We start from the raw sequence: 13,891 nt of genomic DNA, 5'->3' as shown, positions 1-13,891 counted from the left end.
TTAAACATTGTGTCCAAAATATGAGGTGGCAAATAATCTATAGAGAGTTCCACTTTTGAGAGATCTCCTTAATTGAAAAGGAAAATTGGTTTTATTTGTCTTACTTGAAGAAAATAATTAAATTAATTGATGTATCGTAAAAAAAAGAAATGATACATATACGAATATGAAATATTTATTGATCTAAACTAAAATTTCTGTTTTGTTCATGAGCATGACCGTTGCATATTATTCTTTCCACGATGAAGATCATATTAGTCCCATATTACTGCTGTGGAGTTCGGAGAGGAAATTTCCTTCTATCTTATTTGTCTCACATTAGTTAATTTGAAAAGTTTCACACACCTTATAACATCAGGCCCATCTTACAATTAGAGAGATGAATCATGGAGAGCATAAAGCTTGGGTTATTAAGGGCACTTGGACTCTAATAATTAAACTCAATAACAATTATTTTATTAATTTTGGATTTAATTAATTAATTAATTTTTAAACCAACAAACTCATCATTTTGAATGAAATCTGAGATGACGAAAGAATATCATAGCAGTACACACCCCTTATGAGAAGATGCCTACCAGACGACACATACCATAGGTTCATACCTGTTGTGAACATGTATATGTACATTGTATCTACATCTATTTGCATTGCATTTAGAGCACAGAAAAAAACAAATCCTTTCTTCTGAAATACCCAAACCTTCTCGCTGAGAGAACCACAAAGATATTTGTCAAAAACTAATTTTTCCGGTGCTGGAATCCTAGTTTAGATCGTTGAATTTTGATGAAGCAGATGCCTACAGAAGTACAAGCATAGAGTAAGGGCAAATTTATGTTTTAAGGATCTTGCGGTATGCAAGCCTCGAACTTCACTTCATTTGTTTAAATATGTCTTTTTTATTCAACATACAGTGTTGTCATTTATTTGTTTATTATCATATTTGAATATATATATATATATATATATATATATCATCGATTGTCGATAAATATCCAAATTGCATGATGACCATTCTAACAAACACATGTACACCATCTCGGTTACATCTATGAAGGAAATAATAATTTCCGCATTGAAATAATATATCAATATATTGATAAATAAATCATAAGAAATTCAAAGTTTGCTACCTTATTGTGTGTGTGTGGGTTGGTTGTGTTTAAATAAACAAAAACATTGGGATGAATAGTAAACCTAAGAGAGTCAAGATACATGGAACCATCGTCTTAATTTCAATATTGTAATTTCCTACCAGATACACAAAGACAAACTTGAGTAGGTGAAAGTCGACGCAGAAAACAGGAGTCATTATTAAACCCAAATTAAGATATCTTTGCAAATGGGTCGTTATCAAATACTTGTCAGCTTAATAAGAAAATTATATACAACATCACATGCTGTGGAGTCTAGAGGAACTGGCCAAATCAACCTTCGGTTGCAAGGCTTTACTAGCTCAGTTCCATTCATTTTTTTATTATGTACATTAATATTAGACGAATGTGAAGAAAGTTGAAATTCTGCATCGGGGTATAAAGGGACCTTACACGTGTTTTTAAAGAATTTGACTACTTTTCATATTATTAATAATTAGTTTTATGATACAATCTTAATTTTTTTCATGATATCAGAGTCACGTTACCAACGTGCTCCCATGACATTAAATATGTTGTTAACGTTCTAAGCTTAAATGACCATATGATCCATACATGTGAACAAATTATTGAGAGTGCAAATCTCACACTAGAGAATTCATATACCTTGCACATCTTTATAAAAAATTGAGCTGCACCCTATATTATCTATTAATTTTACAATGAAAACATCAACTTAAGCACACTTCCACAAAATGAATTGAAGAAACATAAGACCAATGTATCGATTAAAATGTTGTGTTCCAAGTTTTCATTTTAAGGACACTATACGTGGAAATAATTCAGTACGTATTTCTTAGAACGTGACAACAAGACTTCTAGAAGAGCATATATTTTATGAACCTCATGTGCATTTCATGAGCAGTAGATGAGCAGGGCATGTTACGCTTCAGAACCTTCCTACCGAACACCTCTTTAATTTAAAGGAAAACTAATGAAAATAACTTGAAAATTTTGAGTTTTAACGATAAAAACAAAATAAAAGATAAAGTGAATAGTATCATGATTGATTTTTAATGTAAAAATATGATTTTTCATTAAAATGAACAGTACCAAAAACTTTCCGTTAAAATTCCTTTAATTTAATGATTTGCCAAAGTTTTCCAACAAGGCGGCTTCTAGGGCTCAAGAAATATGTATATGAAACTACCCTCGTTTAAATAGTCTGTAATATTGACTTCATTTGTTAGGTGTCAAATAATGCACCCATCATGATGCGACAACAAGTTTAATATTATTGATCACCAATTAGTCAATGACAAGGATAGAATTGGTGCATAAGAGTATTGGTAGAAAACGGAAAGAGATCCTCTCCGGATCTCTTCCTCCAAAATTCAGGAATCAAGTGATTCGATCATTTGAAATTTTATCTAATAATAAAAAATTATTATAGCTTTTAATAGTTTTTACTAACTTCTCTATTTTTAACCGTTGGATCGAATTTCAAAGATCCGGATCACTTGATCCCTGAGCTTTAGAGGAAGAGATCCGGAGAGGATCTCTTTCCGTAGAAAACTACCAGTGACTGCTTCTGTCACACCCTAATTTAAAATAGGTACTTCGCTCATGCATGCAACCTCTGCCAATGAACTAGATTTGGATGAAACATTTCAAGCAGTTTAGGAGAATACAAGCCTATGTTAGCAAAGCTATCTGTAACAATATTCTCCTCTTGAAAGATGTGAGAACAACAAAAGTCATTTCGTGAATGTGGGCTAAACAAGTAAATCATTATGTACGAAGAAGCAAAGGAGGAACAAAATCATTCGAATGGAAACACGAAAATAACATTAGAATAGTCACTTTCTAACCAAAGACAACCCCAACCCCTATGATAAGCAAATTCTACACCAATAATTATTGCATAAAGTTCTATGAAGAGAGAATTGTGATGGCTAATATTACGATTTCTTTTAGACAAACCATCCATATGTTTATCCAAGGATATCAAGGAGGGGACCATAGCACGAGATGAATACTAGGGACCTTGTGAGGAATATGCCGAATCTAGAGAAGAAATGACACAAGTATCTAAACACCGGGAGTAATCCTACTATGGATGCGACCAGAAATGATAGACATGCAAAGATGATGGAAAAAGATTGAACATCCCTGAAAAATAAAGCTTTCCAAATAGCCGAAATCGTAGAAAGACCGCAAAGACTCAAAGATTGTGCAACTGACAAGAAAAGAGCTTACACATAAAAGCATCCCAAAAATAGCCAAAGAATCTAAAAAAGATAAAGATTTACAAAATTGGCATGCTAACCACTTCCAAGTTGCTAAGAAAATTGACGGCTTAAAAAAAGATGAGTAGTAGATTCCTCAAAAACATGACAAAGGCAATAAATAAAAGCCAAAGAAATATCATGTCGTTGTATGTAACCTCGGTGGGAAGTTTATCATGAACAAGACGACAATCCAAAATAGATAGACAAAGCAGAATGAATACCACCAAATAATTTGTGTCCTAGCACAGCTACTATGTCTTATTCGAATTAGATCACAACTAGAAGAAAAGGAAAATTTCCTAGAAGGTGATGACTCCTAAATGAATTTGTCATCAGTTGTTGTCAAGGCAAAGGATGATGCGAAATTTTCAGTATGGGATTAGCGACATGAACTAAATGTCCTGTCCAAGCCAAGGAACTCAATCTGACTAGTCCTGACAAGTGATGATTTAGGCGAGTTGCGGTAATACAGAGGATGCAAGAGTTATCCATAATGATTGGGCGTAAAGCGTCTTAGGTGGCTTTTTAAGTCCTCCATCAAATCCTAGGGCTCAACCCTGGATTGTCCATTAATTTACTTAGCCTACACCTGTATTCTAACTCCCTATTAAACAATATCGAATTGAACTGCCATTTTTCCTGTAGAACTTTCTTGCCCCTATTTACATGAAAATACAATAGATGAATAGTCATTCGATGAAAATCATTACCCATAGGCGGGAATAAATCCATATAATCCAGCAAAGACCAACTCTGAGCTTGAATAACATTTGAAACCCGAGAAAAAGCTACAGGAGAAATGAGTAGAGATAATGAAGGGCAAATAATCGGCTCACCCAACCCTTTACCACATCAAAAAGAAACTAACCTTCATCTCCAATAAACCAATGACTATTGCTATTCAAAATAGGAAAAACACACTTCAAACCATGCCACATAAATGACCACAAATAGACATCTTGTTTTTTTGCAAGGCGCAAGAAGAAAATGCTTACTGGCAAGGAACCCCACAAAGAAGAATATTGTAAAGCATCACAACCAATATTGAGCAAAGCCATCGAGTTCAAAATAGCTAAATCATGAAGATTAAGGCCACCTTCCTGGTGAATCAAGTTACTCATTCCAATTTCAAACCTGAGTTCTGCCTAAAAAGTAAAAAGAAAAAAAAAAATTATTTAAGAAATCTTGTACACAAGCAATAGTATCCACTCTAATTAACAATATCCCAACATTGACTAATAGAAAAAAAACAAGGGAAACCATCAGGTCTCGGAGCACTTGAAGGTTCCATGAAAATTTGAAAAAACAACATTTCTAATTTCATCAATTGAAGGCAAACAAGAAAGAGTAGAAGTTTCGTTCTTTACCAACCATAGACGGAATGACACTAAAATCCTAAGCTGCTGGCTTAAATATGATATCTTACACGTGTTAAATTTTATGTTAGCATGATTGTTATCATTTGTCAAGAAGTAAAGGAGTTATATTTGGGTTATAGAAATATGTGAAAATTAGTTTTTGTATAGTTGAATTTATTGATTGTGAAATCAGTTCCAGGCGAGTTTGGTGTGTACATTAGAATAGGATATCAACTGGATAAATTTGTTGATTTGGGTGATCTGGGCCAAAGATCAATGAATTAAAGAGCAAGGGTGTTTATGAATTTGGAGGTTTTGCAGAGGTTATATTATATACTAAAAAATTTGAGACTACAGTGGTAAAATGTATGGTATGAGACATGCATGTTTGTTTGTTTTAATATATAGATTAACAGGTTAGGTGGAATTAAAGTACATTCTTGCATTATATACTACTCATAAAATATTATATATAAATATTAATCACATAGGACTTTGGCCCTATTGAATTTTTAGATTACCCCTTAATAATTTTGTTACAGGAGGTGAGACAGAATCTTGTGTCTGACTTGAAAAAAAAAAGAAAGTTTCTTGTAGATAGTTTTGGAGTTTTGTTGTAGAAAACAAGTTGAGAGAATGTTGTTATTTCCTTTCCTTGTAATGAACTAAGTAAATTATATTTTGTTTAATGAAGTGTTTCCGTTCAATACTAGCACCTATTATTAGTTAAATTTAATTTATCCTTTAAATCACGTCTTAAATCAATTTAGGGTGTGACAGCTTCAACTGAAGGAGAGATTTTTCAGTGTGATCGGCACAAAAGGTGGTATATCACGTGTTATTATACAAATGGTGGAATATGTGTGCTGAAAAGTTAATAATTTAAAAATTAAAATTTTCCATCACTTATATAAAAACACGTGTGGTATACTATCTATATTCCAGTCACAATAAAAAATTTCTCCAACTGAAGATCGATAGCACGCTACCGACTATAGCATCCTAGGATTCGTGAAACGATATCGATCAGCAGCGATCCCACCTTCCCATAACACCATATTATATATTCTACAAAATATATTTTTGGTGCAAAATCTCTTATAATTATATTTCAAACACTAGAAAAACAATGACATAAAATATAAAACTAAATAATTTAAATTTAAATGGAACAGATGTCTAAGCATATTGAAGAGCATGTTGAGAAGCATAAAGCCGGTGTCAAGGTCCAAGGATTGTAGATTTGGGCTCTGGCATCGGAATCAGGCCTATAATATGTCGCTTCAAATAGAACAATGCAGTAGATCATTGGCCACCAGCTTTGCTCATGACAAAGGGGCAATGTTAGAAAAATTCCTTTGTTTATTTTCGTCACTATAAATCTGTTGTGGGATGTCTACACAACTTTGGATTTATGTAGATTTTTGCAAGAATGATTTATGAATGATGTATTAAAAGATAGGCATTTGGATTGTTGAAAACATTATGGAATGGGTCGTACAAGGTGTCCACATAAAAATAAGCTTATTTGAGAGATCCCTTGTAGGTCCAACTCCACAATGTTTTTTTTTTTTTTTTTCCAGGAATAGAACCGTCCATTTTTTAGATATTCTCTAAAAAAATCATATTTACCAAAAAATCACCAAAATCCAAAATCATATAAGTGTTGGATTAAATAATAGTTATTTAGTGGTTTTTTTAAAAAATAGTATTAGCGTTATGCAATAAGTAGACTTCGCACCCTTGCCACATAATTTGTGATACACTTCTGTGATCTAAAATTTGATCGTCTAATTTGTTGATGAATTCCTTTTACTATCGTAAAAACTGCAAATGCAAGAGAGGAAGAAATTAAACTAGAAATCTTTGAGCCAAATATTAGTAGTGGCTACGTTGCATAAACTAAAATTTATTATCCATGTGAAAAATTATCAAAGAGTGGGTACATAAACATAATCATAACTTTATTAGGGGTTCTCGATCGTAGCCGATACGAGCCAAGTACACAGTTAATGACTCTTCAAGACCTCATGGATGGTTATTGAAATCATGATCTTTTGCCTTGCTTGACCTTCATAGACACAAATTTGATGGGGATTGTCGCATGAGCCTGAACAGCAGCAGTTGGACTTGGGCATGGGGGAGTGGCTGAAGACGGAGCAATGTAAATAGCTACCTTTTGCCCTCTGGGGCAGTGCCCGTCAAAGGTGCTCGTGAAATAAAACGTGTCGCTTGCGAGAAATTTAAGCGTTGATGGTTCATCGAAATAAAACAAGGGATTCGAGGTGTTACACGCATCAAAATCTTCCTTGGTTACCATAGCCAAGTCTTCTTCTCCTTCAGTGAAGTTAAATACTGCATGTACAAACAACAATATGTATAATTAGTCTAATTCTATTTTGTTTTAGTATAATCATGATCCATGCAGCTAGATCATCCAAATTAATTCAAAAGAAAGAAAAAGAAATTCAGAAGTATAAAATCCAAGAGGTAATTAACTAGTTCACCTAGAATATCGTTAACGAAGAAGCTATGCTTGGAAGCCCAGGCAGCATAATAGCCAGCTTGGGGAGGAATAGTCCAACCCAACTCGTCGCCGACGGAATACAATGCAGCTTCTGTTGTAGGTAGCACTACGGATATTGCTACGATTGCTATAGCAAGGACCATCACATTGTTCATGTTCATGGTTCTAGCCATCTTTTCTATAATATTGTTGTCCTTGTGTATTGTTCTTGACCTTACAACAACTTAATGGTGTCTGAATTTATAGAGCTGAGAGTTCTTGAATTTTAGGATGCGGATGAAATAGACCAGCCAAATATTATAAGTTGTTTCATCAATTGTATAAATCAGCTGTGACATCCGGCAATTGCTAGCTGTGTGTGGAGCAGCTAGATTATTAATTGATAAATTATTCATGTAATGATAGGTCGATGTTAACTATATGTGTCGATTATGTAAAAGAATTTTTAGATGATAATTCCTAAACACAAACAGTACGATTTTAATAGGCTTTTTTTTTTCTTTTTCATTTTAATAATTATATGACAAACCTGCAGGCCTTGTAACCCTAAAAACGAACGGTTACGAGTAATTGTAACAGCAATGTGATATAAGTTTGGTTTTATATAGCATTACTTAACCTTTAAATTTCTGGTTGGATTCTTGTCTCGAATGCTATAATGATAATGCAATACAATACAACAAAAGTTTCAATTTCAAAAGAGTGCTCTTTTCGGTATGACATTTATACTTTCAACAATATGTAATATTACGCATCTGGCTATGTACCTACCATAACTATTTAGAAGCGTCGAGGACCAATAATTATTTTATTCTTTAAAGAGGTAAGACCGTAAGATTTTAGTTATCTTTTCAAGTTTAGAGGTATTTCGGTTTCCTTATGGTCGCAGGATCAATCATTCTTTCCTGATGAAGTAGAAAGTTTGTGCATTAGTTCTTAAACAAATAACTGACTTTCTAGATGAAGTACTTGAGACTAATACATGTGACGAACATCATGAGTTTAATTTATTTTTAAGCATTGGATCACAAAACAACTAAATTCAATTTGTAAAATGTCAATTACGTTCATTTCAGTTTCTTGCCTTTTTGTATCCAGTTAGGAGTTTAAAAGATTTTAAAAGAGTTTACTAATTCAAGGATATTCAATCAAGATTTTAAATAAATCCACGGAAGTCCATTGGTAAATCAAAATTTTAAAGAAGTTCATAAAACTCCATAAAAATCTTGATGTATTTAATCAAAATTTTAAAGTAGTCCATAAAACTCTATGTGTATTCAATTAGGAATTAATTTTAAAGTATTTTTAAAAAATTAAGGATTTAATTTGATGGATTTAGAAGGATTTTATAGTGTATAAAGTCTATGAAACTCCACTAAAACTCCATCAAACTTCACGAGGAGCTGCATCAGGAGAAGCAAGTAACAACAAGAGCTTCTTCCCCCTTTGAAAACTATGTCCCTCAAATATGTGCACTTTTGTCCCAACACTCTTTGCTTCCTAACCCATTACACGCCTTCTTCCTAGCCTATTTGCTTCCTAACCCGTTACAGGCCTTCTTCCTAGCCTCGTGGGTTAGTGCGGAAGCCTGATTCCATTTGGTTCCTGGGTTCGAAGGTGAGTGATGGTGATCATTGCATATATATACCGACTGTTTATTCTTGACTGCTGCTGCTGTCTCTTACAGTACTTGGGCTTCAAGTACATCGTCAAAATCGTATCCCAACCCTATCGACTGTATGGCAGCTTCCGTCTCTGACGTCACCCCTTTCTTCCCGCTCATCCAACTGCGCTCATCCTTCTCTCTATATTTTCCTCTCACTTTCCCATCAACCAAGCACCTTAACCAGCATGATGCATTGCCAACTACTCATCCTTCTCTGAGTTCTCTCTATGTTTTCCTCTTACTTTCCCGCGTGACGGATTGCCAACATGCCATGTATTTGGCTTAAATGGGTATGAAGATAAATTTACAAATTAAATTAGATTTGTAAGTGTAGTTTTAGGCAAAAAAAAGTTGGGTTTAAAACGATATTGATAGTTCTCCTTAATACTTCCCTGCTTTATGGAGAATATTTGTGTTTGGTTTGGTGGAAATTTGAAAGAGGAGCAAGAACGATAAAGAGTTTTGTGTGCATTGCATAGAACCCAAGAAAAATCACCAAGATTTGGGCGTAACCATAATTATAATATAGAATTGGTACAAAAAGCAAATTAGGAAATATACTTGTTTGGCTAACAACAAGGAAATACAAGGACTTTATTGTTACAGACAATTTAATTTCTTTTCCCCATCTAATTAGACAGGCAGAAATTCGAGCGGCAGGGCCTGAGGAGCTTCCGTAACACTTGGACTTGGACTAGTAGAAGAGGTGGACGACATGGTTGAAGAGTCACGGACACGAACCGCTACCTTTTGCCCTTTCTTGCAATGCCTGGGCAAGCTGGAGGTGAAATAATATGTACTACTTCCACCAAATTTGATTTTAACTGGATCCTTCCTTAGAAATAAGGGATCTTTAGTGTTGCATTTGTGGAAATTCTGCTTTGTTACCAATACTACGTTCTGTTCTCCTACTGCGAAATCAAACACTGCCCAAAGAACGCACCATGTCATCGTCATCATCACAAAATTTAACCAAATTTCAGTGAATATATTTTCAACGGAATAAAAGAAGAGAAATAGCTAAAATGATCAGAATCCAATTCTCAATTGTTGAACTAATCAAAATTAAATATTTTTTTGCAACTTTTTTTTAACAAACGATATTATCTATTCTAAGGGGGGAGGGGGTAGGCTTAGTCTCACAATGAGCTAACAATAATGTGATTCAAATTCGCCTTTAGCGAGAATCGAACCTAAGACCTCTCACTTATAAGTGAAGAGAAATACTACTAGACCGTAGTACTATTAAATATCCACAACATAACAATCAAAGATTGATGACGTAATATTAACGACATATTGAAAAACTAAGCAATTGAGATTTGAAAAATGATCATTTCGGCCAATTTTGTAAAAAAAAAAAAAAAAAAAAAAAAAAGAAAGAAAGATCTAAACTGGAAGATATAGATAAGTTTACCTATAACATCGCCAGTTACAAAGCTGTACTTGGCTGCCCATGAAGTATAATCGGCAGCGCCACCCGGAGGAATGGTCCAACCCCACTCGTCTCCAACTAAAAATTCTCTACCTTCTGCTCTAAGTAAAAAAAATTGCTGCCATTGCTACAACAAGAAGCATATCATTCATAGTAATTTTAATCATCTTTCAAGTTCTCTGTCTTTGTGTTCTAGCAATTGTATGGAAGTTATGATATTTCGGATTTATAAGGGAAACGATCTTAAACCTCTGGAAGACGGCCGGCCGGCCAATTGGTCGTTCAGAAGGGGCCGGATCTATAAATATTCTCTCATATATGCATGCCATTGTGTGGTTGGGTGACATCGTCCGGCAAATCCAATCTCTGTATTGGTGAAGTTTAATTGGCACGTTATGATCTACGGGTAGGTGAACTTCGATATTTATTATGCCAAAGTATATACTGAAAATTTTTAGTGAATTGTTATTCGTACTCTAAAAATCTCATGTGCATTCCAAATTTTCTATAATTAGAAAGAAAAATACATTTCCAAGGAGTGTAGAATGAGATTTTTTCAATACTAATAACAATTCCCAAATTTGAATGATAAATAATATAGATATACCTGCTGCTAGCCAAAGTAAGTTAGTTGGAGAGTGGAGACTATTGATATAAGTAAAATTCTTATAACAGACTTTTGTAGTTGTAATTAAATATAAACAATTATTGCTAGTATGTAAATAAGCATATTATCCTTTTCTCTTTCTTTTTGCTGCATTTGTGCGTTAAACCAAGTGGTTAGAGCACCTAAGTTCAAATTTCACTTCTCAAAATTTAGAATGATTTAAATTATCACTTTTCTAAACATTTTACAATATTGACAAATTAGGGCAATCATAAGTATTTCTAACGGCTAAAGGCATAAGCCACTAGGTACATACCAAAACTCGTTGTACAAGAGAATTTTTTCTTTGCATCCGAAGCACAGGTGGTATACCATGTATCGTTTTATATATACAGAGTATTTTATATTTTAAGTTGTTAATTTTTAGTGGTCCCATCTTGGAAACTAAAAAGAACAATACTTGGCTACTTAAAGATGAGTAAGAACTCATACTCAAAATTTCTCTAAATTGTTCGTTGTCAATTTATAGAACTTTATGTTTATAATCAAAACTGTTCATATTATAAATCACTCTATAAAGATCGTCTCTGCAAAACATCAATTAAAACTAAGGTTCTTTAGTCATCAAACTGTTTAGAAACAAATGAACAATATTGGTAAAAGTATTAGGAACCGTCTATGTATTTGCTACAATAGATTGACTAAATGACCTTAGTTTTAACTTATTTTTTTGCAGAGATGATCGTTACAGAGTGATTCATAGTATGAACGGTTCTGATCATAAGCACAAAACTCTATGATTAAAACACTAAGAGTTTTGAGTAGGTGTGATGACCAGTCCCTAATTTTCTATGTAATTTCTCCCCAAGTATGTGAATTGACATTTATGCCCTTGTTGGCAAGTGACATGGACATGTTTATTTGTTCTTAAATTATTTTTCTCGCTATCGTAATTAAATTGTACTCATCACTACGAACGCGTGAGCGCGTGTTAAACTCGAATCGGACTTGTAACGTTAAAGTTACGCTCCGTCAAAGTACAAGGATAATGGATAGATTTGTATACGTGTGTGTATTAAATTATCAGTGTTAGAAACACTATGCTGGATAGATTTTCTGATTCCTTCTACTGTAGGAAATCTGAAAAACCCTATCCCTAATTTCTTTTTAACCTAACCCATGCCTTCCTTTGTCACTCACCAATCAAACTTTCCCATTTTCACTTTCACCAATCACATCTCTTCCCACTTTCCCTGCACCAAATCACAAAAAGAGAAAAGCTCTCTCTCTCCCTCCCGAAGTCTCTCCTTCTCTATAATCGCCATGAACAAGCACCAAAGTTTGTAGATTGAGCCCAAAAATCACACCATTGTGTTCATCTCGACTCCACAAACATAATCATACCAACCCAACTCAAAGCGGATGAGTTTTGACTCACAAACTCGGAAGGTTCGAATCGGACGAGTTTTAGATCGACGTGTTTTCGACCGAGTCACGGCGTTTTAGGACTCAGGGAAGCTCTCTTACAACTCCCCGAGGCTCCTAGGACAATTTTGAAGAAGCTTTGACGTCGAAACAACTGAATCTCGAGGAGCCCGGTTTTGGTTTGATCTGTCAAGCCATTTTCAGGCGACCTCCATCCATTTTTTGGACTCCAAAAAGGTATAATGCGATTCTATTCTTCATAAGCTTCATTTACATATAAATTTGGTAATAAATGGTTGAGAAATGAAGAAGATATAAAGGTTTGAAAAATTTCCCAAAAACCGGCGAGTTTTTCCAGATTTTGGCGAGTTCAGAAGGCGGCAACCAGTTAGGACCACCGGAGAAGACGACGAAAGATTCCGTCAACCCTGGCGGAATATTCTAATGGTGTCAGGTAACACCGTTAACTTCTATTAAGGATTTAACGGAATATTCCTAATGGTCGTTAGGCCTCCGTCAGCTCTGCCGACGTGTTTGTGTAGGTCCATGACGTCGAGTAGATCGATTTCATATATTTAAACCTTAGGTTTGAGCAAACTATGGAGGTTTTATTTAAGTTTCCGTATATGTATTTTAATTAATTTAAAAATAGTTATTTCACATATAGGGGAAACATATCCCGAGGACTTGAGAGGTCAGGCAAGGCTTGGGGGCTACGATCCGACGACATATTTGTTAGTTGGCAATTTTTTTTTTATACCTATACATAGTTATAGTTTCCATAAATGCGTATTTACTTCATTTTTACGGTTATATTGCCAAGTATCGTTATTGTGCTATTAATTGTGATGAATGCTGCTACATGGTTGGGATATTACTGTCATGACATTCATACATAATTGTAAATGCTCATCTTGCTACACCCCGGTGTTAGTACTTGCCCTAGGGCCAGGGCCAGTCCTTCACGTGTATGTTCACATCTGCACCATTCGCTCGCCTTGGATCCAAGTTAGGTGCCAATCATGTCGCACAGTTTGCATTAGGCAATTGTGACTCGTATGTGACCGTGCTTCTGTACCAACCTTCACGTGATCTTAGTACTAGAGCGTATTGATTACACCCAGTCTTATTCGTGTTAGAAATTATCTGTACGAAATTGTGTGTCAGCTTATATGGATGAGCACTTGTTTATACTTGATTATCACATGATTATATTATTGTGGCATTTGACATATCATGACTTGGCATATTTTTGGTTATATTGTTGTTGTATTGTTGTTTACATACTTATATAGTATGTTTTAAGGAAATTATACTTGTTACAACGAGGGGTTACTATATTCGAAAATAAAGGTTTTTCTTACAAACATTGTTTTGCTAACCCACTCAACTTTGTTTTTCGCCTTTCCAGGACCTAGATAGATGTACTCTTTGTGGCATTCGAGAAACCTTCGGCAGTTCTGACATTATCTCTGTTTAGAAGTATGA

At 34.5% G+C, this 13,891-nt stretch overlaps 1 protein-coding gene across 1 annotated transcript; it reads right to left on the bottom strand.

The window, feature by feature from the left end:
* Positions 1–6,790: 6,790 nt before the first annotated feature.
* Positions 6,791–7,443, bottom strand: LOC103953973 (mavicyanin-like). Its single transcript, XM_009365778.1, has 2 exons — positions 7,251–7,443; positions 6,791–7,098 (listed from the first exon to the last, which is right to left on the bottom strand). Exons 1-2 carry the CDS (start codon positions 7,441–7,443, stop codon positions 6,791–6,793), a joined length of 501 nt encoding a protein of 166 aa, XP_009364053.1.
* Positions 7,444–13,891: the final 6,448 nt, after the last annotated feature.

Source organism: the organism of the source record quoted next, unplaced genomic scaffold, assembly GCF_019419815.1.
Source record: "Pyrus x bretschneideri cultivar Hongxiangsu unplaced genomic scaffold, Pyrus_bretschneideri_v1 Contig44, whole genome shotgun sequence".
Classification (NCBI taxonomy): Eukaryota; Viridiplantae; Streptophyta; class Magnoliopsida; order Rosales; family Rosaceae; genus Pyrus; species Pyrus x bretschneideri.
The sequence above is the reverse complement of the archived record's forward strand: the minus strand, read 5'-3'. Positions and strand labels throughout refer to the sequence as shown.

Excerpts from the sequence above, each read along its gene's own strand:
- LOC103953973 (XM_009365778.1), bottom strand. The coding sequence starts at position 7,443 with ATGGCTAGAACCATGAACATGAACAATGTGATGGTCCTTGCTATAGCA. Across the intron at positions 7,099-7,250 it reads CTTCGTTAACGATATTCTAG|TATTTAACTTCACTGAAGGA; the intron begins GTGAACTAGTTA and ends TTGTACATGCAG.